This window comes from Thamnophis sirtalis, unplaced genomic scaffold (assembly GCF_051295495.1).
Source record: "Thamnophis sirtalis isolate CommonGarterSnake01/CBP01778 unplaced genomic scaffold, rThaSir2_p1.2 scaffold_4, whole genome shotgun sequence".
Classification (NCBI taxonomy): Eukaryota; Metazoa; Chordata; class Lepidosauria; order Squamata; family Natricidae; genus Thamnophis; species Thamnophis sirtalis.
In genome coordinates, this window is record NW_028261384.1 from 119,992,671 (window position 1) to 120,020,457 (window position 27,787).

At 44.0% G+C, this 27,787-nt stretch overlaps 1 protein-coding gene across 11 annotated transcripts in view; it reads right to left on the reverse strand.

Moving 5' to 3' along the window:
* The window catches only part of LOC106553386 (myosin-10), an 87,384-nt gene that overhangs the window by 52,911 nt on the left and 6,686 nt on the right, over positions 1-27,787 (reverse strand). For 5 of the 11 annotated variants that reach the window (XM_087713937.1, XM_087713935.1, XM_087713934.1 and 2 more), the window contains exons 2-13: positions 20,560-20,918; positions 15,422-15,578; positions 14,037-14,064; positions 12,942-13,044; positions 11,627-11,653; positions 10,870-10,962; positions 7,232-7,295; positions 6,517-6,615; positions 4,607-4,750; positions 1,903-1,998; positions 583-701; positions 287-439 (exon numbers count right to left, since the gene is read on the reverse strand). In XM_087713937.1, coding sequence (XP_087570063.1) covers positions 287-439; positions 583-701; positions 1,903-1,998; positions 4,607-4,750; positions 6,517-6,615; positions 7,232-7,295; positions 10,870-10,962; positions 11,627-11,653; positions 12,942-13,044; positions 14,037-14,064; positions 15,422-15,578; positions 20,560-20,916 — 1,440 coding nt within the window. In that variant the 5' untranslated portion in view covers positions 20,917-20,918. Of the gene's footprint in view, positions 1-286; positions 440-582; positions 702-1,902; positions 1,999-4,606; positions 4,751-6,516; positions 6,616-7,231; positions 7,296-10,869; positions 10,963-11,112; positions 11,134-11,626; positions 11,654-12,941; positions 13,045-14,036; positions 14,065-15,421; positions 15,579-20,559; positions 20,919-27,787 lie in introns of all 11 variants that reach the window. The other 6 variants (XM_014071864.2, XM_087713936.1, XM_087713933.1 and 3 more) reach the window with 2 other exon arrangements.

Here is a 27,787-nt window from a genome sequence, read left to right on the forward strand (position 1 = left end):
TCTGACTGCCCCTCCCCCCAACTATTTGCTGCCTCCCGAGTCCCAGCTGATCGGCTGGGTCTTCTGTTGCCCTGCACAGGAGAACAGAGCTGGGAAGCAGGTTAGTGGGGTGGGGAGGGAATGAGGATTTTGCAATAACCTTCCCCTGCCATGCCCACTGAGCCACGCCCACCAAGTCATGCCCACAGAACCAGTAGTAAAAATTTTTGAATTCCACCAGTGATCGGGTAGTGAAAAAAGTAAGAGGAACCATACCGGATTTTGTGGCTAGCAGATCTCCCCTCACCTGAAATATTTCAAATCCAGCAATATCCAAAATGCCGATGAAAGATGCCCCCTGGCGCTTGGTACGATCCAATGCACGGTTGATTCGATGCACAAGCCAGCGGAAGAGCCGCTCATAAGTGGCTTTGGCCAATGCTTCCACAGCAAAGTCAGCCTAAGAAGGGAAGGTCGAGATGAAAACAGGCTCATCTTGGCCCATATATTCCATACACACTTATTTATTTTGGCAAGCCCTCCTTCAAGGGTTCTTCGGGACCACCCACCTACATGTCACCCATAGTCATCAGTGCCACTGACCTGCTCTTTCGTCTGTGCCTTCTGCACGTAGTCTCGGCCGACCTTGATGCGTGGGGTAAGGATGGCACGGGTGAACTCCGTCACATTCATGCCCAGGAGGTGACAGAGTTTTTGAGCGGCTGCAAAGACACAGAGGAGACCAATAAGAGCCCTCTGTCAGGTCCTTTCCCGCCAGTTTTCTTTTCAGTTTCACCTCCTCCACTCCCTTCTCCCTTTCAAAAAGCAGTTCCTAGCCCATAGGAATGTTTGACAGAAACCTGAATTTTCATATGAAGATTATTGTGAAACTTAAATTTGAAATATTGTTTCCTAGAGCCAAAATGGAAATCAATCTTCTTCTATCTATCTATTTCTATTCCTATCTTTTATATATTTATATATTTTTATATATATATATATATATATGTATGTATGTATGTATGTATGTATGTATGTATGTATACATTTATACATTTATATATTTATATATATATACATACATACATATACATATACATATACATATACATATACATATACATATACATATACATATACATATACATATACATATACATACACATACACATACATATATATATATAAATGGCTGTATGTGTGTATGTTCCAGTATAACTCTGGAATGCCTTGAGCGATTTCAACCAAACTTGGTATACAGATGACTTACTCCCTGGAGACAAATACTGAGGGGGTAAAATACCCCTAAAAACCCCCACGGTGTGTGTTTTGTTAAGATACATCCTATTGTGCCTTAAAATGGCTTCTACTGTACTGCCGTATAATGGCTTCTACTATGCAGCACAGAGGAGTTGCCATGGTAATGGCTTCACTGTACTCCACAAGGGGGCTCGCTCTGCTAAGGGGGAAAATCGAACATTAGAAATTACATTTGTTCCGCACGTTTTCCCCCCCTTAAATAAATACCTGAGCAACCGCAGGTTATTGGCTACTATCTTATAATAATAAAACAAAAAATGTTCCCCCTGCACTTGTATCATTTTAACAAGAATATATCTTTTGCAGCTGACTCCTCAATAAAAATGTAGTATGAGTTCTGATCACAGCGAAGTGCTTAGTCAGTCCTTGCTTAACAACCAGTTGCTTAGTGACTTTTCAAAGTTATGACAGGCATTCCCAGAACTACTTATAACCCAGTTCTGGATTTCTGACACTGCATCTCCCCCCATCATCTTAATGATTGCCATTGCTTATGGCCATAATTCCGGGCTCAATTGCAGTCATAAGATGAGGACTACCTGTACTTGCTAACATTTCTGAAAAGTCAGCGGTTTCTCATTTAAAGCTACTAATCTGAAATACCTGTGTTATCCGGCATGGAGGCCTGGTCTGTATTCCTCTCTTTACGGAAGACAACGTTGCCAAACTGCAGCACAGCTGAGACCATCCGCAGCATACCTGTGTGGAAGGATGACCCTTAGCAAAACCACATGTCCACATTTTGCAAACAATCCTATTCAAACTCATCCCTTCAAACAGGTTCAGCATAAAGTGTAACACAAAACATAAGAATATATTTTCTCACATAGTGCATTGCAACAGGCCTCCCTGCCAAGCGAGAACAGGGACAAAGCTACAAGGTATTTTAAACACACATGCTATGTTACCTTTCTCCACTGCCCTCCTAATTCTAAAGAATTTGAATTTTTGGACTGATGAAACATGTAAGACTTGACATTCACTGCAGCAGGCTGGGACTGCAACAACTAACAAGCAGCATTCGAAACATTTCAAACCCAAGGATCATCACAAGAGCCACACTGTCATTTCCCTTACTGTTTTAATATTGTATTAATTGTTTTAATGTTATATTAAAATAGTAAGAGAAATCACAATGCTCTAAAGTCTCTATGCAGGAAAGAAATTGGGGTACATATTCTTTATGTATTCAGATGTTCCTTCGAGGTTAAGTCTCCCTCCCTCCCTCTCTTTCTCTCTCTCTCTCTCTCTTTCTCCCTCTCCTCTGCCCTCCCTCCCTCTCTCTCTCTCTCCCCCCCTTCCCTCCCTCTCTCCTCTCTCTCCCCCTCTCCTTCTCCCTTTCTCCTCCTTCACTATATGAAGGAGCATTACTGGAATTATAATAAAAAACAAATCACAACATTCACTACATTGTAAAAATTGCTTAAAATGGAACTGTGAAGCAATGCTAAAACTTCTTATTGCAGAAATGGCCTTTACAAACAACTTCTACAATACTTTAAGAATATTAATTATATGTATACATAAGAAAATTGGAGATAAAAGATTTGCCAATGGATGGTTATTACATTTTTACTCTGCTTGTGGATATCCAAAGGGATTTAAGATCAGTGCAGACCAATAATAAATAGGAATTTTAACAACTTGTTTTCGTTTATTGTGGCAGGTAACACAATGTTGATAACAACATTTAATATCTACTCGTGACATCACTTAAACAATTACTTGTTACTTTTAATGTATTTTCATATCTATTGGTCATTTCAAACATATAATAGTTAAAACTATTCTAGGTCATAGTCCTGTCACCCCTTATTTCATACACTTTGTGACTTAGTTTTGACTCCTATCTCTTCAGTTTTCTTAGCAAGATGTCAGAAATGGTTTGCCATTGCCTGCTTCCAAGAGCTAAGAGTGGGTGACTGGCCCAAAATCACCCAGCTGGCTTCATGCCTAAGATGGGACTAGAACTCACCATCTCCCCGTTTCTAGCCTGGTGCCTTAACCACTGCAGCAAACTGGTTCTTTATTTCACATTACAAAGTTATAAGGTAATGGATGGTAATACAAGAAGTCCTCGACTTGCAACAGTTCATTTAATTATTGTTTAAAGTTGCAATGGCACTGGATTTTTCCACTTATGACAATTTTTCATAGTGACAACTTTTGGAGCATAGTCATCATGTGATCAAAATTCAGATGCTTGGCATCTGGTTCATATTTATGGCCGTTACTCTGTCCCAAGGTCATGTGATCCCCTGTTTGTGACCTTCTGACAAACAAAGTCAATGGGGAAACCGGATTACTAACTTATCAACTGCAGTGATTTCTTTAACAACTATGGCAAGAAAGGTCGTAAGATGGAGTAAAACTCACTTGACAATTGTCTCACTTAACAGAAATTTGGGGTTCAATTCAATGGTGGGTTTCAAATTTTTTTTAGAACCTGTCCTGTAGGTGTGGCCTGCTTTGTGGGAGTGGCATGCCAGTCATGTGACTGAGTGGCAGTCATGTGACTGGGTGGGCGTGACCAACTTGTAAAATGTGGTGAAACTCACTTAATAACCCTCTTGCTTAGCAACCAAAATGTTGGCTCAGAAACTCTGGCATTGAAGTGTGCAAATCTTAAAGCTGTCAATTTACAAGACCCTTGCACCCCTAACCCTTTAGAAAAAAAACAGCAATAGCAACAGCAGTTAGACTTATATACCGCTTCATAGGGCTTTCAGCCCTCTCTAAGCGGTTTACAGAGTCAGCATATCGCCCCCACAGTCTGGGTCCTCATTTCACCCACCTCGGAAGGATGGAAGGCTGAGTCAACCTTGAGCCGGTGAGATTAGAACCGCTGAACTGCAGATAACAGTCAGCTGAAGTGGCCTGCAGTACTGCACCCTAACCACTGCGCCACCTCGGCTCATGTAAAAAAAAAACCCCAGGGGTGTTCAAACTTGACAGCTTTAAGACTTGTGGAGTTCAATTCCCAGAATTCCTCCTCTCGCTCTTCATCTTGATGATGTGCGGACGGGCGAGGGGAGGGAGCTGGAACTGGTTCTAAATGGCACTGTAGATTTGTGGAACCTATAGAAGAGGTTAGAACTGGCAGGAACCCACCCCTGGTTCAATTGTAAATCAAGGACTGTATATATTTGTATCAAATATTTTATTCAAAATCTATACTGCACTTAGTTGAAAGCACATCATAAATAAAACTATGACCACGACCATAGATGGAATGTTAAGTCAGATACTTTCTTAATTGCAACCAGGATGCAACAGATATATGCACACACATAAAAGAGTGACTCACAATGTATCTCCTCATGTGAAAAGCCCATGATACGCATGGATTCCATAGTCTCATGGAAGATCTCCTTATCCTGCTGTCCAGGGATGGGCAGGTACCCATTCGACAGAAAGCGATACTGATTGAATGGTTCCAGCAGCAGCTCCCCTACAGGGGCAGGAAACAAAGATGTTATAGGGACCTCCAGAAGTGGCATACAAGCTTATTAAACAAAATTTACAGCATTTATAAGGCACAGTGGCTCAGTGACTAAGATGCTGAGCTTATCGATCAGAAGATCCACAGTTCAGCATTCGAATCCCTAGCACCATGTAACAGAGTGAGCTCCCGTTACTTGTCCCAGCTTCTGTCAACCTAGCAGTTCGAAAGCAAGTAAAAATTCAAGTACAAAAAAATAGGAACCACCTTTGTTACTTTGGAAAGTAACAGCATTCCGTGCGCCTTCAGCGTTTAGTCATGACCACGGAGATGTCTTTGGACAGCGCTGGCTCTTCGGCTTTGAAATGGAGATGAGCATCGCCCCCTAGAGTCGGGAACGACTAGCACATATGTGCGAGGGGAACCTTTACCTTTTACCTACCTCAAACAATGTCTCTAGATGGCTCACAAGAATCCATTAAAAAAAAGTTCCCTCCCCCCACCCAGGAGCCGGAGCAAAGGACCTCACAGCTCAACCCCCATCTAAGCTCAATGCTTGAGAAAGAGTCTCACAAGGATAGGGATCCCTCTGATCTTGTGTGGGAACCTGATCCAAAGAACTGAAATGGACATCAAGAGGCCCTCAGAATGGCAACATTGAAGAAGAGAGACAGAGGGCGCCAAAACCTATATAATTGGGCAAGATACTTCAGAGAGAGGTGGTCCCACAAGTAACCTAACTCTGTGCCATGTAGGGCTTTAAAAGTGATAACCAGCACCTTGGAACTGCACCCAGAAAGCAACTGGAAGCAGTGCAGTTCACACGGCAGTGGGTGTTATTTGGGTGAAGTGTAGAGCCACCCAAAATTGCACAATGCTTCATTTCAGACCGCTTATAGTTCTGGATGGTCTTCGAGGGCAGCTCCATGTAGTAGAGTCATTGCATTAATTCAACAGGAGGTAACGAAAGCTTTTGTGACTCTTTTTTTAGTTAGGTTAGCAATACACTATTAGGACTCATCAGACGGGGACAACATTTAAAATGGACTAGAGTCTGCTTTGACAGACCAAGATTCGGAAGGTTTAGAGATCATCCAGGGTGCTTTAGATTTCTGTTAAGTTTAAGACTCCCTTTTTAGAATAGAATAGAATAGAATAGAATTCTTTATTGGCCAAGTGTGGTTGGACACACAAGGAATTTGTTTTGGGGGCATATGCTCTCATCAAGAATCATAAGATAGAAGACTTAGTGATGGTCATATGTTACTAATAAGAAATCAAATTATACTAGAAAACAAATAAAACAATATACATTTTAAAGATTCAAGCAACATGGTTATAGTCATAAATGGAAAGAGACAGGTACTAGGAAGGAAGAGAAGAATAATAGTAATACAGTAGGTAATTTGAGAGTGTTGTGGGGATTAGTTTAGCAGAGTGATGGCATTCGGGGAAAAACACCATCACCCCATGCATAAAAGGTTTGGTTTCACCCAAAGGGACAATGGTGAGCCACTCTACACTTCTGTGTACAATGTGTACACAGGCATTACAATTTATTACCCTCACTTGTTTTCATTGGTTAGGAATTTCTTTCTAGTGAGTTATTTCCAGTCAGGTTAGTGAAGAAGTTCTGAGTATTGTTATTTCTGTCTTTAGCACCAATCAGTTCATTATCCTTCAGCTTTATTGCTAGTCTTAAATACAGGAAATTAAACCACAGGATGAAGGTAAGGATTTCTATGATGCTTGGGAAACGAAAGGGACAAACTCACCTCTTGTGTGTTCACCAGCACCTACTAAGAGTTGATAAAAAACATGGAAGGTTCGCTCATCCTTGGCCTGGCGAATGGCACGGGACTTTTCCAAAAGATCTGGGACACTCTGAGTTAAGGATGGCACGTATGGATTATTTCTTTCTCCTTAGGCACCCATGCCCATCAAGGCTTGTCAATCATCCCATCTGGATCCTTCTGCCCCTGGGAGACTTCTAATACTTTGGATCAAACACCTGATAGTTTTGCAATCAGGAATGTTCATGCTCAGGATCAGATGCCCAATCAAACTCAAATTCTATCTGTCTAAAGCAGGGGGGGTCAAACTCAAAGCCCGGGGGCTGAATTCAGCCCCCAGGATACTTAGACCTGACTTGCGGAAGGGAACAGAGAAGGACCGGCCAGCGGTGCCTCTGTCAGTAAAAATGGAGCTGTGGAGGGCTACATGTGGGCCTCCCAAGATCTGTTTTTAGGAGGTCATCTCAGCCCAAAAGCCTGTTTTTTCATTGGCAGAGCACTCGGGCTGCCACAGGTACCCCAGACACGAGTGACGTTGAGCTGGCCATGCCCACCTGGCCATGCCCCTACCCACTGAGGTCAAACACAACCCTTAGGGGCCTCAATGAAATTGAGTTTGACACCTGGTCTAGAGAACTGGGCCTGAGGTCTCCAACAGCCCAAACTTACAACTTCTATTCGCTAACAAGAAGGATACATGTCTCTATATTGGCTCCAACAATGTAGCCGGCTACATCAAAATTAATCCGAATAAATTTACCCTGCGGGTAGAAAAAGAGACAGGAACATGAGACAGCAATCAGAAGAATGGTGTGGCTGATACAGAAAAATTGTTCGGTATTTAAAAAAATAATTTAGATGCCAGCGAACCGCAGAAGCTGGAAATAGATTCCTCTGGTCAATTCAGTTAGTAATGAATCTTTTCTAAATAGGAAGAGTAGAAACCAGTCACCACAAAAACAAGAAAAGCTAACAGAAAGAAATAATACAGTGGAATGTGAAGCTCACTCTTCTGCCTTTCATCTATGAGGAAGAGAAAACCTTTGTATTTTTCTTTCTTTTCAAAGGAGTGGCTAAAAACCAAAAGCATTTCTCAAAAAAACACAAAAGGAAGCAGAAAAAAAGACTTTCACCAACAAAACTGGTTTTTCTTCCGAAGGAAGTATGTTGGCATAGGATTTCAAAAAGGCATTTTAAAAATTTTGCCCTTTCTAAAGAATAGAATCAAAGAAATGGTACATGAAAGTTTAAGGCTATATTTAAAAGGGGTTGCAAGCATAATCTTTTAAGGCTCTTTTTTTTATACTTTGAAGTATTTAAAGGAGCAAAGTGGGTATCCTCAGCTGAAGCCGCCCATTGTACCATTAAATTCTTTCATACCAAAATATCATGGAGCTCTTTCAGTGGAGGGTAAAGGGCGAAAATGTGTGCGGTACAAGTCGTCCTTATTTAATGTCCGCTTGTTCAGTGACTGTTTGAAGTTACAACAGTTGTAACACAGCAGAGCAAGGTTATGACTGATCCTCGTAGTTGCGCCAATGCCGCATTCCCCAGTCACTATTGTGATTCAGGTACTTGGCAACCAGCCAACCAATTGTGATGTTGCAGCGCCCCGTGGTCGCGTGACTGTCCTTTGCAACCTTCACTGCTGACTTCCAACTAGCAAAGTCAGTGGGGAAACCAGCAGGAGGTTGCAAAAATATTGTGATCACACATGACTCACCTAAAGGAGGCAACTGGGATTGCCATTGTAACTTAGTGCAGTCACATGATATCACACTTTATGCGCCTATATGGCTTAGCAATGGAGTTTCTGGTCTCAATTCAGACCATCTGTACTAAAGCCCCATTTCACCCCTTGCCATGATAATGCAAAATAAAATAAAATAAATAAAGTTATTCCATTCTCTTGAATGCTATCATTATACACGGTCATATCCCTAGCAGTCATGACCAAGTGCAGCCCTTAGGCCAAAGTTTGTCCAGCATTGTAACTGGGCAACCCATTCTTAATTTTTGTTTGAGGAGGAGTTGCTGGAAGCCAAGAGCACAATATCTTGTCCTGCTTCCTGTCCTTCAGATCTCCTCCTCAGCGAGCCGGACATAATAACACTGCCTCTTTCAACAAAGCGGCTGCACAGCTTGACTTCTTTTTCTTCTTCCGAAACAGAAAGATTATTTTTTAAAAATAATCCAGATTAAAATGAGATGATCTACTTTCAAACTTAGAATCCCTTCGGCAAATTTCCATGACTAGTTTTTTTTTTAATTCAGTGGGAGGTAGGTCTCTTCACTGAATAACACCACAACCGAATGTTGTCAACCCTGAAGTGATCATGGCCAAGGCCATCTTGGGGGCTCCAGGGCTTCCACACAACAGAGGGAGGGGGGAAATGGTTAGATGGGCTTTGTAGCCAAAACAACAAAACTTTCCCGTGGGAACCCAAGGACATTCCCATGGGTGGCTCGCCAGAGGAGGGGCAAAGTAACCAAACAACTGGCCAGCTCCTGGATTGGACAGCAATGAATTGGGGGGAAAGGAAAAACTTTTACTTTTAATTAGGTGAAAGTCGCGGGGACTTTTAGAATCGGCTTTCACCAATTGTGCCAATATGATATACCCAATAAAATTGTTCTTTGAGGAAGCTGCCTGCCTCAGAGTTCTAATTTCTATTGGTGCATCACTTGGAACGCTGACAAATGTGTTGTATCACAGCTCCCATCTCTGCAATGCATTCCCCATGTTACCGGGGAATTCTGGGAAGTTGGAAGTCCACACATCTTCAGCTTGCCTAGTTAGAAAAACACTGATGTATACAAAGCTTTTCCACTTAGGTGCCTTGCAAATCTGTTGGACAATATTTAAACTCCCAGTCAGCTAGGGAATTATTGAAATTACATTCCAACACATTTGAATAGGAGAAGAGTGAAAGAGCTTAACAGATTTCAACAGGAGAGATTATCTTACAAGAAAAGATATCTTTAACTATTTGGCAGCTTTTGCCACCTGCTATAGTTGTGTGAGAAGCAATAGAATATAATAGAATAGAATTGGAAGGGACCTTGGAGGTCTTCTAATCCAACCCCCTGCTTAGGCAGGAAAACCTACACCACCTCAGACAAATGGTTATTCAACATCTTCTTAAAAACTTCCAGTGTTGGAGCATTCACAACTTCTGGAGGCAAGTTGTTCCATTGATTAATTGTTCTAACTGTCAGGAAATTTCTCCTCAGTTCTAAGTTGCTTCTCTCCTTGATTAGTTTCCACCCATTGTTTCTTGTCCTGCCTTCAGGTGCTTTGGAGAATACCTTGATTCCCTCTTCTTTGTGGCAGCCCCTGAGATATTGGAACACTGCTATCATGTCTCCCCTAGTCCTTCTTTTCCTTAAACTAGACATACCCAATTCCAGCAACAGTTCTTTATATGTTTATTTACTTATTTATAAAATCTATATGCCGCCCAATCCCGAAGGACTCCGGCAATATGTTTTAGCCTCCAGTCCCCTAATCATCTTTGTTTCTCTTCTCTGCACTCTTTCAGGAGTCTCAACATCTTTTTTACATCATGGTGACCAAAACTGGATGTAATATTCCAAGTGTGGCCTTACATTATAAAGTGGTATGAACACTTCACATGATCTTGATTCTATCCCTCTGTTTATGCAGCCTAGAACTGTGTTGGCTTTTTTGGCAGCTGCTGGCTCACATTTAAATGGTTGTCCACTAGGACTCCAAGATTCCTCTCTCAGTTACTATTATTAAGCGAGGTACCACATATACTGTACCTGTGCATTTTGTTTTTCTTGCCTAAATCTTAGCCTGAAGATAGGGAGACCACACACACTTATGAGGTGACAGAGTAATTCATTTAAGAAGGGTATAAACCACAGAGTTTATCAACTTTGGCAATTTAAGATGGATGGACTTCAACTCCAAGAATTCTGGGAGTTGAAGTCCACCCAACTTAGACAGTGGTAGGTTGCCATTTTTTTTACTATCGGTTCACGCGCGCTCCCTCGTGCACGTGCTGCTTAATCACATGTACAGAAGCCTCCCACCACCACTACTACCGGTTTGGCCGATCTGGGCCAAACCGGGAGCAACCCACCTCTGATCTTAAAGTTGCCAAGGCTGAGAAGTTGCTTTAGAACAACTGGGATTTTATGTCCCAGTTCTGAAAATATTTTCCAATGCTCAGGAAGATGCTATCTTCTGTCTTAAATCAAGGGCTCAATTGGTTTGAAATTGGAAGCTGCTAAACAGAATCCTCATTCCACAGATTTCTGAGGTAAATGACTGGGTGGGAAGGGATTTCTCCATCCATGAAGACTTACGAATCGTGAGGAGTTGTCATTTTTCACCGTTTTTGCATTGCCGAAGGCCTCCAAGATAGGGTTGGCTTGCAGTAGCTGATGCTCCAGTTCTCCCTAGATGAAGGAAAAGGAGGGACGGAGGAGGGAAAAGGGGTTAGCAGCAACCTATGCAGGCCTCTGGCCTCACAAAGCTTTTGGGCCAAGGAAGCACTCGGAGAAACTCCAGGGTCAGCCAGGGGAAAGCTGTTTCCAAAAATTACTCACGTAGGAAGCAGGGCTGGAAGTCTATGGAGGTTGGGATGGGGATGGCATCACAAAAAATACAATGGGAAGGCAGAGCAGGGAGCAAGACAGGGGAAACAAAAACAAAACAAAATCAAAGGGTTAAATTAGACGATGAACAACACAATGAGAACGCAACCACAATAACATGGGGAACAGCACAACAGAAAAGGGGAGGAATAGGAGATCCCCAACACCTGGCTTCCTTTCCCAGCCCCTCCCCTGAAATCCCCCTGAATCATGTCCCCACCCCACCCCCCCACCCCCAGCAAATGCAGCATCGTAACTCTGGTGAGGAAAGGGGTTCAAGGAAGCGATTCTGGCAATAAGCAAAGTGTGCAATTGATGAGAAAAGCATTTGAAGAGCAATTCTAAGTGTAGGTGGGACTAGGAGCAGCAGCCAGTGGTAGGGACCCACAATCAGCACTGGAGGATGGGGGTGAGGAGTGAAGAGATGGGGAAGCTGGTATCTCAGCCGCATGCATTCGACTCTTGCCTGTTTGGTTTCATTGAGGAACTCCAGCTGAGGCAGCAAGACAACAGAGGGGGTATTAATATCATCTTCCATATGGGAACAAACAAACAAACAAACAAACACACACACACACACACTTGTAGAACTTCTACCAAGACTGTAAACTTAGGCACAGATAAGGGGAAAAGATGGGCTTTCCTTGCAATCAGAGAAGGGAAGCACCAAAGGGAAAAATGAGGAATCAATGCATTGCACACAGGAAGTTCTGGGGCTCAATGTTCAGAGAGTTTTCAGCCCCAATACAGGTGAGGAGAGGGGTTCAGGTTGGCCAGTAGTTCCTTTGGGGCATCTTTGTTAAAAGAAACCCTTTGTGATTCCAGCTGTCCTCAGATAATAATCTCCTTTGAAAAGAAATGGCTACAATAACTGGAGCCTAAGTTCTTCTCCATGGGTTGTGTCCAGGGGTGGTATTCACTTACTTTTCCTACCGGTTCACAAATGTGAGCACATTTGCGTGTGAGTCTACGCATGCACTCGGCCTTCCACGCATGCGCTTTGATCGTGGGCGAGGCTTGTATGCATGCACGCGGCTTGAAAACATGCCTAAATAGGACGGCATAGAGTCAGGGCGAGTGGGAAGGCCCACCCACGATTTCCACTACCAGTTCGAGCGAACCGGTCCGAACCGGCTGAATATGACCTCTGGTTGTGTTCACAAGATGCAAGAATATTCAAGAGAAGATCACTCAAGGGTCCTAGGAGACCTGCTGGGCCCCTGCCATTGAACTCTTAAGATTGGGAGGAAGCAACCAAAAGGGCCCCGAAACTACACAGGGGAAGAAGAGTATAATAAATGGCTGGCCTATTGATTGAAAGAAATGACGTGAAAAGGCCAAGCAAGGACTCATTTCCTTCAACAAAGGACACAACAACGTTAATTCAAACCCAACACTGGCTCTCAATCCTGCCTGGGTGGATGCCACACTGGCGTGGGAGCCAAATTCCATATGGGCAGACAGTGGGTGTGTTGAGCGACAGAAGAGTGGAAATCACTTTTGCATGTGTTTGAAAGGCTCTTCAGGGGATCACCTTTTCACACATGCCAGGGCCATCCGCTGGTATTTGGAAGAGCTTCCAGACTGGCCCCGGTTCAAATTAGATGCTGGGTTACTTCCTAGGCATCAGATGGGGGAGCTCATTGGCTCCGCTTCAGGAATGCAAAACCAGAGCTGGCAAAGGGGTCACGCCAGTCTGCCATGCCCTTTCTGGGTTGGCATCGCAAGGGAGAGCAGGTGACTGCTGCTGTGGTTGAAGCTGGAGGTGGCCCCACACTCACCGGCGCATTATGGTCCTTCCGGGCTTTATGAGATGAAGCCACATGTGCTAAGTACTGGATCACTTTCTTGGTGTTCTCAGTTTTGCCAGCACCTGACTCTCCTCTGCAGAGAACAGACATCAGATGAGAAAACAAACTCACACCTCTCCTTCTCACATAGCCGAACTTAAAGCTGTGGTTTCCACAAAGAGGGAATCGAGTTCAGCTATCTTATTTTCTGAATTCTGAATTTTTGCTTTCCAAACCTGTCCCATCAGCAGCATCCTATCAAAGCGTATGGATGGGAACCAGAAGATCCTTGGCTCCAATTCCATCATGGTCCCAAACTCACTAGGAACAATATTACAGTAATAATACTAAAAACAATCATGGAAACTGGTGTCAAAGGTGGTTGGACATAGAATATGATCTAGTCCTGATCTAGAGTAATCTTTGTCTAGTCAAAGTTGTTCAACTTCTCTCACTTAGAGAAGGGTAAGGGGAAAAAAATGGAAAAAATATTTTTCCATCAGAACAGATTGAATAAAAAAGCAATTTTAAAGATTTGCCATCCATCTTAAAAGTTTGTTCATAAAGATTGCTGAGTAAAATGTGAGGAGGGATTTTGGCACTCTAAAGCAGCCTTTTCTAATTATGTAAACTGGGAATTTTAATCCCAGCACATTTGGAGGACAATGAGTTGCTGAAAGTAGAAGGAAGCTATACATGTTTTTTTCTTAATTATTGATTTGTTTTCAACGAGTTTAACTTCACAGCTTCCATCGCAGGTTAGAGCAACATTGGGGGAGGGGGAGGGAACGGGGACAAACCTGTTCTTTCCAATCTGAATGGAACAGGAATAAACCTGGCATTTGGCAAATGAATTTTTTGAGACTGCAGGGTGGTTTAAACAGGCTTTTGTACAATATTTCTTACAGGACTAAAACAACAGACTGCTTCTCCTCTAAGTACAATTGCATGCAATGCAATGAAGAGCTAGCTCTTTGGGCTACCAAGTTTTTAGAGCTCCTGATAACATCCATACAGAATGATTTTCGCTCTCTCTCCTCTGAGCATCTCCTTCTACAGCCCCTACCCGCTGCGAGCAATACTCACGTGCATAAGATCGACTGATCCTCTCGATCTGGGGGCCAGAAAGATAAAAGAATCAGATCAAAATTGCTTGCTCCCATTTCCTGAAGACCATTTCCGTCCACAAGAGGGCGTCAGAAACATACATGCAATGGTCCCATCCACCAACCACAAAAGCTCCCTATCTCTAGCCATCTGCCCACTCTACCCATGATACATCCTAAAATTACACATTCTTCTCCTTTCGGCTTCGGTCTGGAATGGGGAACTGTTCAAAGTTAAACCTTTCCATTCACACCTCCCCTGCCCCCTTTACTTCTCACAGCCATGTGGATAACCTAATTTTATTGTATTTATTATTTTAAGTTTTACTCATAAGCATTTTTGAATATATTGTATTGTCGGGGTGTACCATTTACAAAAAAGTAAGCAGCAAAAAAGTAATAATAAATATAAACACATAAACTAATAATAGTAATAATAGTAATAGTAATAATAGTAATAGTAATAACAAAATAACACATGTACTAATAACAATAATAATGCTATAACCAAGTAGTTTTAACTAAGTTTCTTTTTACATTGACTTTACATTTTTTTTACTTGTAATGATTGTAGTTATTAACCATCACTATTTTTAATACAAACATTCGTAGTCTTTCTTTCTCTAATTTCTACCTCTTGTCTCTAACCACTCATAAAATCTATTCCAAATCAAATAATATTCCGTGACTTCCTTATCTTTTATTTTTAAAGTTAGTCTGTCCATTTCAACACAGTATAAATTTTTTTGAATTACATCTTCATCTGGTGGGGTTTTATTTTTCAACTATTTTGCAAATATGATCCTTGCTGCTATTAGTGTAAAACTAAATATGTGGTCCCTTTATCACACCCCTCCGGCATTATGCCCAACAAAAATATTTCTGGTTTCAGATCTATATTCTAATTAATAATCTTTTCCAGACAGCTATATATTTTCTCCCAATATTTTCTTGTTTTAATGTACGTCCACCACATATCCCCACCTGGGGACTGCTTGCATTTCCAGCATTTGGCAGACAGATTGGGTGGGTAACCTAATGTTAATCAAGTAGATGTACTTCCTAGAGAGCAAGAAAATAAAATGAAGAGGGGCTGGGGGGCTGAAACAAAAAATTGAAAGGGCCATTTAGGGGTGAGTTTTGTTTTTTTTAACAGACTCTCTTATTCTCTTTTGTTTTCCTCACAGCACATTTCAAGACGGAATGAAGCACCTCGGCAGAGTCTCACAGAAGGCTTTTGAAATTAGGCTGAGGGTTGCAATGGAATCAGGCCCAGCCCTCTGAGCCTCCAAGATTGTACTTTGTCCACTCCTGATGTATAGTAAAGCCCCCCCCTCCTCCCTTTATGAGTCTTCCAGTGTGTACCTTGCAGCATGCTCCGGTAGGCAGTCTCGGAGATGGCATAAATGTGAGGTGGCATCTCATGACGTTTCTTGCCCCGATACATCTCCACAATCTGTTCTGTATAGATGGGCAAATTCTTGTAAGGGTTGATGACCACACAGAAGAGCCCTGAGTATGTCTGCCATTTGGAAGGAAGACAGAAAGTCAGATCAGAACAGCCTCCCCAATACCACTGCAGTTCCTTTTTGTGCCCACGATTGCACATCTTCTTGGGTTTTACAGTTTGCTGTCAAACACTCTCCCTTCTAAGGTTGCTGCTTCAATATGTGTGTGTGTGTGTGTTGCATTTGTACTGATAAATAAATAAAGGGATAAATAAAGGATTATCAGCACAAATGCAACACAAACGTAAAAAGGCAACATAAAAAAATGGCTTTCTGCCTGGATGGCTCCCAGAGTGAGCCAATAGACAGAAAAGGAAAGCAGTATGCTTCCTCCCATATTTGGGCATACCAGGGGTTGTGGCACAATACACACACACACAAACACACACACACACACATATATATACACACACACAGTTTCTTTCTGCTTCAAGAAAAAACGGGGGGGGGGGAAATGTTGAAAAATTAAGAGAGAGGAGCCAAGTTCACTGCCTGCTATTTTTAACTCTAAAGCATGACAATGACCTAATTCACACATCATATTAAGCCAGACATACCATTTGTTTGGGTTCATCTTCACATGATGAACCCAGACTTTTGGGGCTATTAATCCATGGCTTAGAGCTAAGCATTATGTGTGGATTAAAGCACTCAAACTTTTCACAAACAAAAGCTTAATGTGATGTGTGATCCCAGACACACAGGAGACGGATGTTAGAAACAACACTTAGTGCCCAATTCTTGTATTTTGCAGGCAAGGAAACGTCCGCTTGGAGAAAAACAGCTGTTCCAATCTTAAGATGTTTTTCCTACTGCTGAAATGAAAAATGGATAATGGGATACTTTTTGATCAGCCTTACCAGGACTGAAATGGTACCTATTTATCTACTCGTATTTGCACACTTTAGAATTGCTAGATAAATAGGAATTAGGTGGAGGCAGGCACTCACTCCATTGCACGACACTCGGGTCTCAAACAGCTTAGTTCGAGACCCAAGCATCAGGCAATGGAGTGAACCTCCATCTCCACCTAGCTCCTGTTCACCTAGCATCGTGATTACGAACCTATGGCATGTGTGTCGGAAGTGGCATGCAGAGCCAACTCTCTGGGTACGTAAGCTGTTACCCATTGCTCTTCCAGGTTCTGGAGCGCTGGTCAGCTGGTCTTCATGGGCGCGGGAGCACCAGTGTGCATGTGTGTACCGGGAAAATGATCTTCCGGTTTCCGGCACGCGCATGCACACTGGCCAGCTGGTCTTCGTGCACACATGCATGCCAAAAACCAAAAGACCAGGTGGCCAGTGCACATGGGTGTGCCAGAAACAGGAAGATCATCTTCCTGGCACGCACATGCACACTGGGTGGCTGCTCTTCCGGTTTCTGGCATGCATGCGAGTGCATGCTCCCATTTTGGCACTCAGTGCCAGAAAGGTTCACCAACACTGACTTAGCAGTTCGAAAGTATGCAAATGCAAGTAGATAAATAGGTACTATTTCAGTGGGGAGGAAACAATGTCACATGGGTGTGGGAATGTTTTTGTACAGCGCTGGCTCAACAGAAAGGAGCACTGCTCCCTATAGTCGGCAACGACTAGCAGGGTAAAAAACCGCAGGGACTCCTTTTCTTCCTTCCTTCCCCAACCCTGGCTACTCCAGCACTGGCTTGGAAATGTTGCGAAATAATTTGCACATCTGATGTCCCGGCACAGAAACCTGAGAGACTCCTTTAAAAAACAAAAAAAATCCCAAGGATAGACGGAGCCCAAAAAACAGCAATTCACCCTCCCAAAACAAAACCTTCCAAGGCTTGCCTTCTTCTTGGTAAAACCCTCAGAATGTATTTACATTTTGGGGGGAAAAAATGACTGGCGTAAGAAAAATTGTTTGCCAACATCCCACGAATAAAGGAAACATGCCACCTCCTGATGTCCAAAGAGGAGCCAAAGTTATCTGTGGAGGATGCAAAATGAACTGGCAGGTGGGGGGGGGGGGGAGGAGGAGGCATGCCACTGAAGTTTTTCAAGGGGACTCAAGATATGTTTCCTTTGTTCTTCTTCTTAACTTTATCTAGTGGCACACTGTAAGCATCATTTTTGTGCCAAAAGAATTCAGCCCCACCATCCCAGTCAGAGATGGAAGAAACGTGGATGAGAGGCGACCCGTCTTCAAAGAAAAACCAGAAAGTCCAGTTGCCTCTTGAGAAAGCACCTTTGGGATAACCGTGACCTGAAAGGCTGAGAATCTCTACAGACATAAGCATCATTTATTTATCATTGTATCCCGCCTTTATTAGTTTTACAAATGATGCATGTACTATGTTATCATTTTCATAAAGTTTCCTATCTCGGGGCAGTGGAAAACCAATGCAGGGGATTAAGGAATGGTGTGTGTGTGTGTGTGTGTGTGTGTGTGTGTGTGTGTGTGTTTTACAGGAGGCATAAAAAAAAGATCAAGGGGCAGTGCTCAATTTCCTAATAAAAGCTGATTCCAACAAGCTTTCATGCACCGATGCTCCTGGGTTTCCCTAACTTGAATCCAAGCGTGCAATTTTGCTGTTGGCATACTATTGCGGGCCTACCTTCTTTCCAAACAGGTTTCTAGCACCATGCCAACAGACACTTTTTGTCCATTTGACCTCGGTCACTTGACTCCATCAACGTTGGCTGACAGTAAGGGAAATATGCAGAAATGACCTTCCCTAACCTGGAGTGTTTTCAGCTGCATTGGAATGTAACCTCCCATTATTCTGTTAAGCACCTTGCCCGAGGATCTTAGGAATTGAATGCATCAGGAGCTCAAAAAGTAGGGGAAAGATTGCTGAGGGTGAGGCTAAAAATGCTTTTTTGCTACAGGCTGAAATACCTGGGAAGGAGCAGCCTGGAGAGCCAACTGTAAAACAACTGGATGGAGTGTCACCAGGGCAGGGAGAAGTCGATTTGCAGGAAAAGCAGCAACACTGCTATCAAAGGAACTGTCTGGGAAGGCTGAAGAATCCCCTTTTCATTTTTTAAAAAAAATAAATGTTTCCTTTTATCTTAAAGATGGGTTCCATGGGGCTGAATCACACCGATGTAGGCTGCTCTCTTAGGACAAGACAAGAGTACAGTTTCCTGTTTCCAAGAAGTGGTGTGTTGTTGCCGCGGTTGACAGCGGCGCCCTTGGGAGAATTCATTTCACACCCTGACGACTACTGTTCTGGCTGAACAGGTCTAGTCCGTTCCCCACCCCGATACCCAGCTACAGGGTGGAGATCATCAGAGGCAGCAGGGGGAGGGCAGGCACTGCGCTGTCTGCGAGTCAGAGATGACGTACCGTTGAGGGAATGCTTTGGCACACTGCCTCCCAGGGTAGCCTTTTGTGCCCACTTGGGTGCCAGGGAAACCAGCAGGGCAGAAGAAACACGTGTCCCCTGCTCCTTCCCTTTGAAAGGAGCTCTGCATGATGAGGTGAAGGAGGTCCAACTCGCCCTTTTCGAGCATTGTTGCACAGAAACACGGAGATACTTCACGAGCTGGGAAAAAGCCCAACTTTCTGTCCCAAGTCAGCTCTTCTCTTCCAGTCCTGACGTCTGCTCAGGAGGAATAGCTTGGCACCTAACCAAAGCTGCATTCCACCCAAGCAGGGAAACAGTCCAGCGCGTCACTGTTTAAAATCTGGATTTTTTTTTTCTTAAGGTATCTTGATGGGTATCAAGAGGTTTGGAACCACATAATTCCCATCATGACTTGCAACTGGTCATGCTGGCTAATTGCTGGAGTCCAAACCATCTGGAATATTGGCCAGTGCATTCCTGAGCTAGGACATCTGAAAGAGGCACGGCTGCTGCAAACCAGGATTTCATTTGGAATTAAACAGGGAAAAGAATTGCATTAAATAGCTCTTAGTTAGAAATACTAGGAGGCTGGACCACAGATCCCTAAGTTTACGTCAGGAGGAAGATGCAAATGGTTAAAAAAAGTGTGAGAGACTGGAAGAGAGAGAGAAAAAGAGGGATGGAGAGAGGCAGAGAGAGAGAGACAGAAAGAGAAAGAGGGAGAGAGAGAGGAAGGGAGGGAGAGAAAGAGAGAGAACGATGGGAAAGAGAGAAAGAGAGGGAGGGAGGGAGGAAGGGAGAGAGGGAGGGAGGGAGAGAAAGAGGAGAGAGAGGAAAGGAGTGAGAGAGAGGGAGGGAGAGAGAGAGAGAAAAAGAGAAAGAGGGAGAGAGAGAGAGGAAAGGAGTGGGAGAGAGAGAAAGAGTGGGAGGGAGAGAGAGAGGGAGAAAAAGAGAAAGAGGGAGGGAGGGAGAGAGAGAGAGAGAGGGAGAGAGGGAGAGAGAGGAAGGGAGGGAGAGAGAGGAAAAGAGGGGGAGAGAGAGAAAGAGTGGGAGGGAGAGAGGGAGGGAGAAAAAGAGAAAGAGGGAGGGAGAGAGAGAGAAAGAGGGAGAGAGAGAGAGAAAGGAGGGGGAGAGAGAGAAAGAGGGAGGGAGAGAGGGAGGGAGAAAAAGAGAAAGAGAGGGAGGGAGAGAAAAAGAGAAAGAGAGAGAGGGGTAGAGAGAGAGGAAGGGGGGGAGAGAGAGGAAAGGAGGGGAGAGAGAAAGAGTGGGAGGGAGAGAGAGAGGGAGAAAAAGAGAAAGAGAGGAAGGGAGAGAGAGAGGGAGAAAGAGGGGAGGGAGGGAGAGAGAGGGAGAGAAAGAGAGGGAGGGAGGAAGAGAAAGAGGGAGAGAGAGGGGAGAGGGAGGGAGAGAAAGAGAGAAGAAGGATGGGAGAGAGAGAAAAAAAGAGGGAGGGAGAAAGAGAGGGAAGAAGGGAGAGAGGGAGGGAGAGAAAGAGAAGGAGAGAGAAGAAAGGAGGGAGAGAGAGAGGGAGGGAGAGAGAGAGAGAGAGGAAGAAAAAGAAAAAGAGGGAGAGAGGGAGAGAGAGGAAGGGAGGGAGAGAGAGAGAGAAAGAGAGGGAGAGAGGGAGAGGGAAGGAGGGAGGCATGGAACCAAACCAGTGGCCACCCCATAAGCCAACTCACATAGATAAGACCAGAGTAGTAGCGGTCTTTCAGATTATGCAACACCGAGGCTTCATTGAGGCAGGTCAGCTCTGCCATGTCTTCCACCTTGGTAAATTTGGGTGGGTTCATCTTCTGAATGTCGTCTTTGGCCACCACCATCTGACGCCCATTCTCAGTAAGTTCCACCAACATCTCATCTCCCCGTTCTTCACGCAGCCCAGCAGCCTCAAAGCCATGACGTTCGGACGGGACCCACACCAGGCGTTTGGCCGTCCAATCAGCTTGTGAGGCTGGATTGCCTACATGATTCCGGTCCACAAACAGGTATCTCTCGGCGGTGGCGTCGCCCCGTTGTACAGGGGTCCGGACAGCCATGGCTGAAAAAGAGAGGGGAAAATTCAGGAAAAGTGAGGCATGGTTGGATGCCAGAACCTTGAGACTCAGTTATCGTACATAATGCTAAATTCTCCAAGTCTCTTAAATCTGACCGTTCTCTACAGACTATTCCCTACCTCTTATTTATTTTATTCATTTATCAAATGTTAAAACTGCCCATCTCTCTCACCGAGGGACTCTGGATGGTGTAGCTTTTATTTTAACCTCATTACACCAGAATATCCCCCCAAAAAACCAGTCATCTATGCTATAACATTTTTTAATGTTTGCTTCAGCAATTTTTATTACTTTCCCCAAACTGGGGAACGCAACGTACAGAAAAATTGGATTGGTACAAGAGAAGAGCGGTGCGAAATTCCTCCTCCTCCTCCTCTTGAGACGGGAGTGGAATATTTGTAGCTTTTACTTGACTTCAGAATGTAAACCTGTCCCAAACCCTCAGACTTAGAAACTTCTTGTATAAACATTTTCATGCAAACAGAATGTTATTTACAAAATAATGACTAGAAAGTAAAACCTGGGGGTTGGGAGAAGGTGGAGACGAAGGCAGCAAAACGGGTGGGCAAATATGGCGACTTATATGGCCGGCTGTCTCAGGAATTCTGGGAGTTGAAGTCCACAGGTCATAAAGTCACCATACTTGCCTACTTGCAATAAAAGGTGTATGGAGCCAAGAGATGCCTAGTTCCAGTGTATTCTGAATTCAGGTGTAAGGAACAGATTATTTTCTATTTTTTCTTTTACCACCTGCCCTGGCTGGCAGACAATCCTAAGTAAAAGTAGTCCTTGATTTACAACCCTTCATTTAATGACTGCTCGAAGTTACAATGGCCTGGAAAAAGTGATTTATGACTATTTTTCACATTCACAACCATTGCAGCATCCTCATAGTCACGTGATCAAAATTCGGGCACTGAGCAACTGGCATGGGGTCATGTGACCACCATTTGCAACCTTCTCAGCTTGTTTTGCTCAAACAAGCAAACTCAATGGAAGAAGGGAGTCTTTCTTAATGACCACATGATTCATTTAATAACTGAGGCAAAAAAAGGTAGTAAAAGGGAGCGCAACTCACTTAACAATGGTCTTGTTCAGCAAGGGAAATTTTGGGCTCAGTTGTGGTTGTAAGTCAAGGACTACCCATAACAGATTTTCCTGTGCAGGTAGTTCTGGACATACAAAATTTTTGTTGATAAGTGAATTTTGCCCCATTTTATGATCTTTCTTGCCATAGTTGTTAAGTGAATCACTGCGGTTGTTAAGTTAGTAACCTGGTTGCTAAGTGAATCTGTTTTCCCCACTGATTTTGCTTCTTAGAAGGTCACAAAAATGGGACACTGCAAACGTCATAAATATGAGTCGGTTGCCAAGCGTCTGGGTTTTGATCATGTGACTGTGGGGGATGCTGCAATGGTCGTAAGTGTGAAAAACAGTCATAAGTCACTCTTTTCAGTTCCGTTGTAACTTTGAACGGTCACTAAATGAACCAAATGAAGTTGATGACTAATTGTGGTCCCTTTTCAGCATACCTTGTCCTTCCTTTCCCGTGAAACACAAGGAAAAACTGTGCAAAAGAAAATTTACATATTTGGGAAGGTGAAATCCTGATTTTATATGCCGTTCTAAGCTGAGGCAGAATTTTTGAAAATCAGAAGAATTCTGATGATGATAAGCACCATCCTAACCATTTAGTTATGTACACGGAATAGGCAAAATCCATCCTGCATGTGCGTTTTTCAAACTCACAGTGACAATCATGGTTTGCTTCTTGAGACCACACAGAGTAGGCCACCATCCTTCGGTACAATATCAACTGCAGTTAATGGCAGCAAGAGACAGAGCAAATACAGGAAGAAAATGTTTAATCTTTCCAATAGTTAAGAATGTTCCAAAGTTTCTGACCAGTCAGCAATTATCTTCCTTCTTACTCCTGTCGCAGCCCCCTCTAACTTTTTTGTTCCTGCTAGTGGAAGAAGCTAAATAATTTTTCCAGCTCTGTGTTCTAGCCACAATTAGCCAAATTCCTCTCAGGGGACTTAAACCAGGAAAAATGGAAATAGAGTTAAGGAGGAACACCAGAAAAACGCAAATGTAACTGAAGAATCCAACTTGGCCAGGGATACAAGGAGAGAGACCCACAAAGGTCCCAATGCTCCCTTTGCTAAAGTGCCTAGGAGCCTATTTTCTGCTCCCTAAAAATCCACACCGCTCTCCCCTCCGGCAACCAATCTCAGTCCAGACTCTGGTTGATGAGCAAAGATTTTCCAGTGCTCTCCCACCAACCCACCCCCCTCCTTTCCAGACTCCTGCTGAGCTTTATGGCTAAGCAGCAATCTTGCCTGCCTTATGTCGCTAAAGCCAGACATGTTTGTTTGATAGAATATGGGGGGTGGGGGGGGGTGAACTTCCTTCTACCACCAAAAACCTTGGTTTCTTACTTGGAGAAAGAGACGAGTGAGAAGGTCTCTTTGATTGTCTCTGCTCAATCAAAGCAAGCTTACGACTCAACACCTTCAACACCTATTGCAGCCCTCTTAAATCTGCTGATTGCTGTCTGTCCAGAGTCCAAAGCGGGCATGTTGAGACTCAGAAAAGACACCGGGAGCATAAACATCAGATGTGTGGGAGCTCATAATAGTTACTCTGCAGGAATGGAAAAGCACTCTGTGTAGGCTCCAAGCCACCCAGCTCCTTAATGCCTTCTCATATGCCGTAGAGATAATTACTGGGACTAATTAAAAAGTGACTAAAAAGCATTAAGCTGTAACTCCACATGCCTTTTAAATAAAATTCATTTGTCAGAAAAAGTGCTACCAAACTTGCTTCATTTTCCTGCTCTGTAGCAAATCTAAACATGAGGTGAAGATTCAGGAGGAAAACCTCCAGGAGTTAGTCCCAAAAAGCTTCAGAAGAAATTAAAGAAATTATTTCTTTAATTATTTCCTAGGCTAGAGTTTGGTTAGTGCCTCAAAAGGAGAAACCCACAATAATAGAAGGCTTTGGTGCATAACATCCTTGAGCCATGGCTACCATCTCTACAGACAGTCCACAACCTATGGCCACAATTGAGACCCAAACTTCCCTTGCTGAACAACGCCGTTGTTAAATGAGTTGCCCTCCGTTTTACAACCTTCTTTGCTACATTTTTTAAGAATCTGTGTTGCTAAGTGAAACAGTTGTTAAGCGCGTTTTGTCCCATTTTATGACCTTTCTTGCCACGGTTATTAAGTGAATCTGGCTTTCCCCACTGACTTTGGATATCAGAAGTTTGCAAAGGGCGATCACATGACACTGTGACAGTCATGAATATGAGTCAGTGGCCAAGCAGCTGAATTTCGATCACGTGACCCCTGGGGATGCTTGTAACGGTTGTAAGTGTGAAAAACGGTTATAAGTCACATTTTCCAGGGCTGTTGTAACTTTGGTCACTAAACAAACTGTTGTAAGTTGGGGACTACCTGTATTTCCCCAAATGCCCCAACATTATATTACAGTAAATTAAAGTTGCCATTCCCAAGCTCTAGTGAGGGTCATTTCAAGAGGATCTTGGCAGGAGGAGGAGGAAGAGGAGGAGGAGGAGGAGGAGGAGGAGGAGGAGGAGGAGGAGGAGGAGGAGGAGGAGGTGGTTGTGATCTAAGAGGAAAGTCTTCAGACAACACATCACCACTACCTTCTCCCGAAATCTGGCCCACGTCCCATCCTTTGAATTCCACACCAGAAGATAACATGGACTTCAAAAAACAAAAAATAACTGATTCTCTTTGATCTGCCTTTCTTCTGATCTCCCAATACTTTGTTTTTACGGAAGAGGCTTCAAGTAACAGGAAAGGTGGCTGTGCATGTCTCTATTGGTTTGTGTGCACAAGTGGACGGAAGAAATTAAAGAGTCCAAGGACAAAAGAAGGAGGAAGAGAATCAGCAGAGGGCTAAACAGGCTAGAGTTATGGAAAATGGCTCCAGTTATTCCCAGAAGACCAAAGGGCGGTGACACCCTTTGGCTTCCAACCAAGACAGGTGCAACGTTGAATGTTTCTGCACCTGGCAACCACCTGCTGAGGCTGCCACACCCCTGCCCAGAACCCAGTAACTACTACCTGCTTTCTGGTTAACACTGGGCTCTTAAGAAACCATACCTGCTTTTTTACACAGCGGTTAATTCTCTATTACCCACAAACGGCCTCCCACAGCTCCGCCAGGAAGGTCTGAATTCACGGCAACTTATTCCTCAACCAGTATATCTTCTATTTCACAGAAGGGATCTCTTGTATTTACCTGGGATTTATTGCTTTCCATGCTCCCAAATGCTTACCTAAAAAGTCAAACACCGGTGTCCCGAAGGTGCTTTTTCCAGAGGCAACTGGACTTCCTTGTTATTCTTTGAACACGTTTTGCTTCTCATCCAAGAAGCTTCTTCAGCTCTGAGTGGAGGGTGGGGCTGAATACTTCAGTCAGAGCTGAAGAAGCTTCTTGGATGAGAAGCGACAGGTCTTCAAAGAAAAACCACAAAGTCCAGTTGCCTCTGGAAAAAGCACCTTTGGGACCACCATGACCTGGATGACTGAGAATCTCTATAGTCAAACATTGGTGGTTATTCGCTTTCTAAACCTACTAGAATTCTGACCTACACGTGGCATTCCAGTTCCTACACCTTTTAGAACTTCCTTTCATACACATTTTTCCCTTAGGCGCTCGACTTTTTATTCATATCAGCTTTCCTCAGGCCGGTGCCTTGAGAAAGTCATTGTTGGATAGTAGAGATTTAAGAGTTGAACTAGGAGCAGGGAGACCCGGGTTCAAGTCTACCCTCAGCCACCCAAGCTCACTGAGGCAGGTCCCTTACCTCTCAGCCCAAACCACCTCACAGGATTGTGGTCAGGGGTGGGCTACTATGGGTTTGGCCGGGTTCAGGAACTAACATTATGGCTGGTTTGGAGAACCTCCAAATCCCACTCCGGCCTGGCCCCTCCCGGCCTACCCTTCCCAGGAGTCTCCACGCGGCCCATTTTGGATGTGAGGTAAATGCAGGGCCCGCACGGAGGCTCAGGGAGGGGGGGGGAAATGGGCCTCCCCGAAGTTCCAGAAGGGCCTCCGGAGCCCAAGGGAGCCAGTTTTCACCCTCCCAGAGGCTTGAGGAAAGTCTCCGAAGCCTGGGAAAGGCGACCCCCCCCCCCTTCCAGGATGCAGGAGGATGACTAGGCCATGCCCACCCAGCAACCGGGCAGAGAATCCGTTGCTGACATTTTTGAGCCCACCCCTGGTTATGGTTATGGAGAAAAAAACAGAGGCAGGAGAGCTGTGAATATAAGTTATTCAAGTGCTGCAGGGGAAATTTAGTCCCAACATTTCTGCAAGACTGCCCCACTATCTTTCCTGGCTTTCTATTATTCCAACTTTTCCTTTGAAAATCCCAAAGCTTTGGATTACTTCATTCGATAAACTTGTTTACCAAAAAAAAAACCCTTCAAAAATGGTGGGTAGGAATGCATTGCCTTTACACCGCAATTACCAGCTCATGAGGTAAGCCACCCCTGCATTTGGGCCCAGCCTTTGTGCTCGGAGCAGTCATGAATCCAAAGATGCCAAGCCAAATCCCTTCCTAAACAAACCCAGGAGTCCTGAGACGAGCCTCCTTTATGCGCTCATTCACACGCCAACTTCCTTCTCCTCCCAGCTCCCAGCACATTCCATGCTGCCTCCCACTAGGTCACACTCCCACCCCACCTCTGGGGATTGGACAAGACCTAGCCAAACGAGTCAGAGGCGAGACAGGCGCCAAGCTACTCCCGAGTCCTGCCCAACGGTGCCCAGTCGAGTGGCACTAACAAACCTGGCACTAACGAACCAGAAGTGCTCTCTTTGGCTCATTAATTTGATGGGCATTCCCAGGGTGAGGCTATTAAGTGGTGGCAAATAATTGCCTCAAATCCTCTTGGGGAATTAATGGAGGAGTCCCTTGCTTGACAATACCCTTCCCTAGAAATCAGATTTCTTTAAAAAAGGAAAGAGGATCCCACTTGCGAGCACTGAGAGAAATGGAAGGAACTTTGAGACTTTAGGAGATACTCCTCCAATCTGGCTGTCCAAGTGCTTGCAGAACTACATTTCCCAGCATTCCCTATTAATAGCAATAGCAATAGTTAGGCTTATATACCGCTTCATAGGGCTTTCAGCCCTCTCTAAGCGGTTTACAGAGTCAGCATATTGCCCCCAACAACAATCCGGGTTCTCATTGGTGATGCTGGGAGACTGTGATTTATCAGCATCTGGAATGTTGCATGTTATACGTAATAATTCTACTGAAAACTGAGATTGGGAGTGAGCAATTTTGGGGGAAAGAAGTAAGCCTCAGTAGATACAGGTAGTCCTTGACTTACGACCACAATTGAGCCCAGAATTTCTATTTCCAAGCAAGACAATTGTTCAGTGAGCTTTGTCCCATTTTACAACCTTTCTTGCCAGAGTTGTTAAGTGAATCACTGCAGTTGTTAAGCTACTTGTCAACCCTGAGGCTGAAGCCATTTTTTTGACCGCTTAGTGTTGCCATACTGGAGCTGAGGGAGGGGGGAATTGAAATAGAGGGGAACATATACAGCCAAAACAACATTTTTCTCTTGAGAACCAAGGACATTCTCACACCTGGTCGGAAGAAGGCAGAGTGATGTCACCCGACTGCAAACCTGTTTTGTGATTGGACCACGTGACTGATTGTCTTGAGAAAGTGGGGAAACTTTTACTTTTAATTAAGTGAAAACCGCAGGAGACATTAGAGTCGGTTTTCTCCAGATATGTGCCAATATGATAATTCCAAGTAAAAGTATTCTTTGAGACTTGCTTGCTATGAATTTATTAC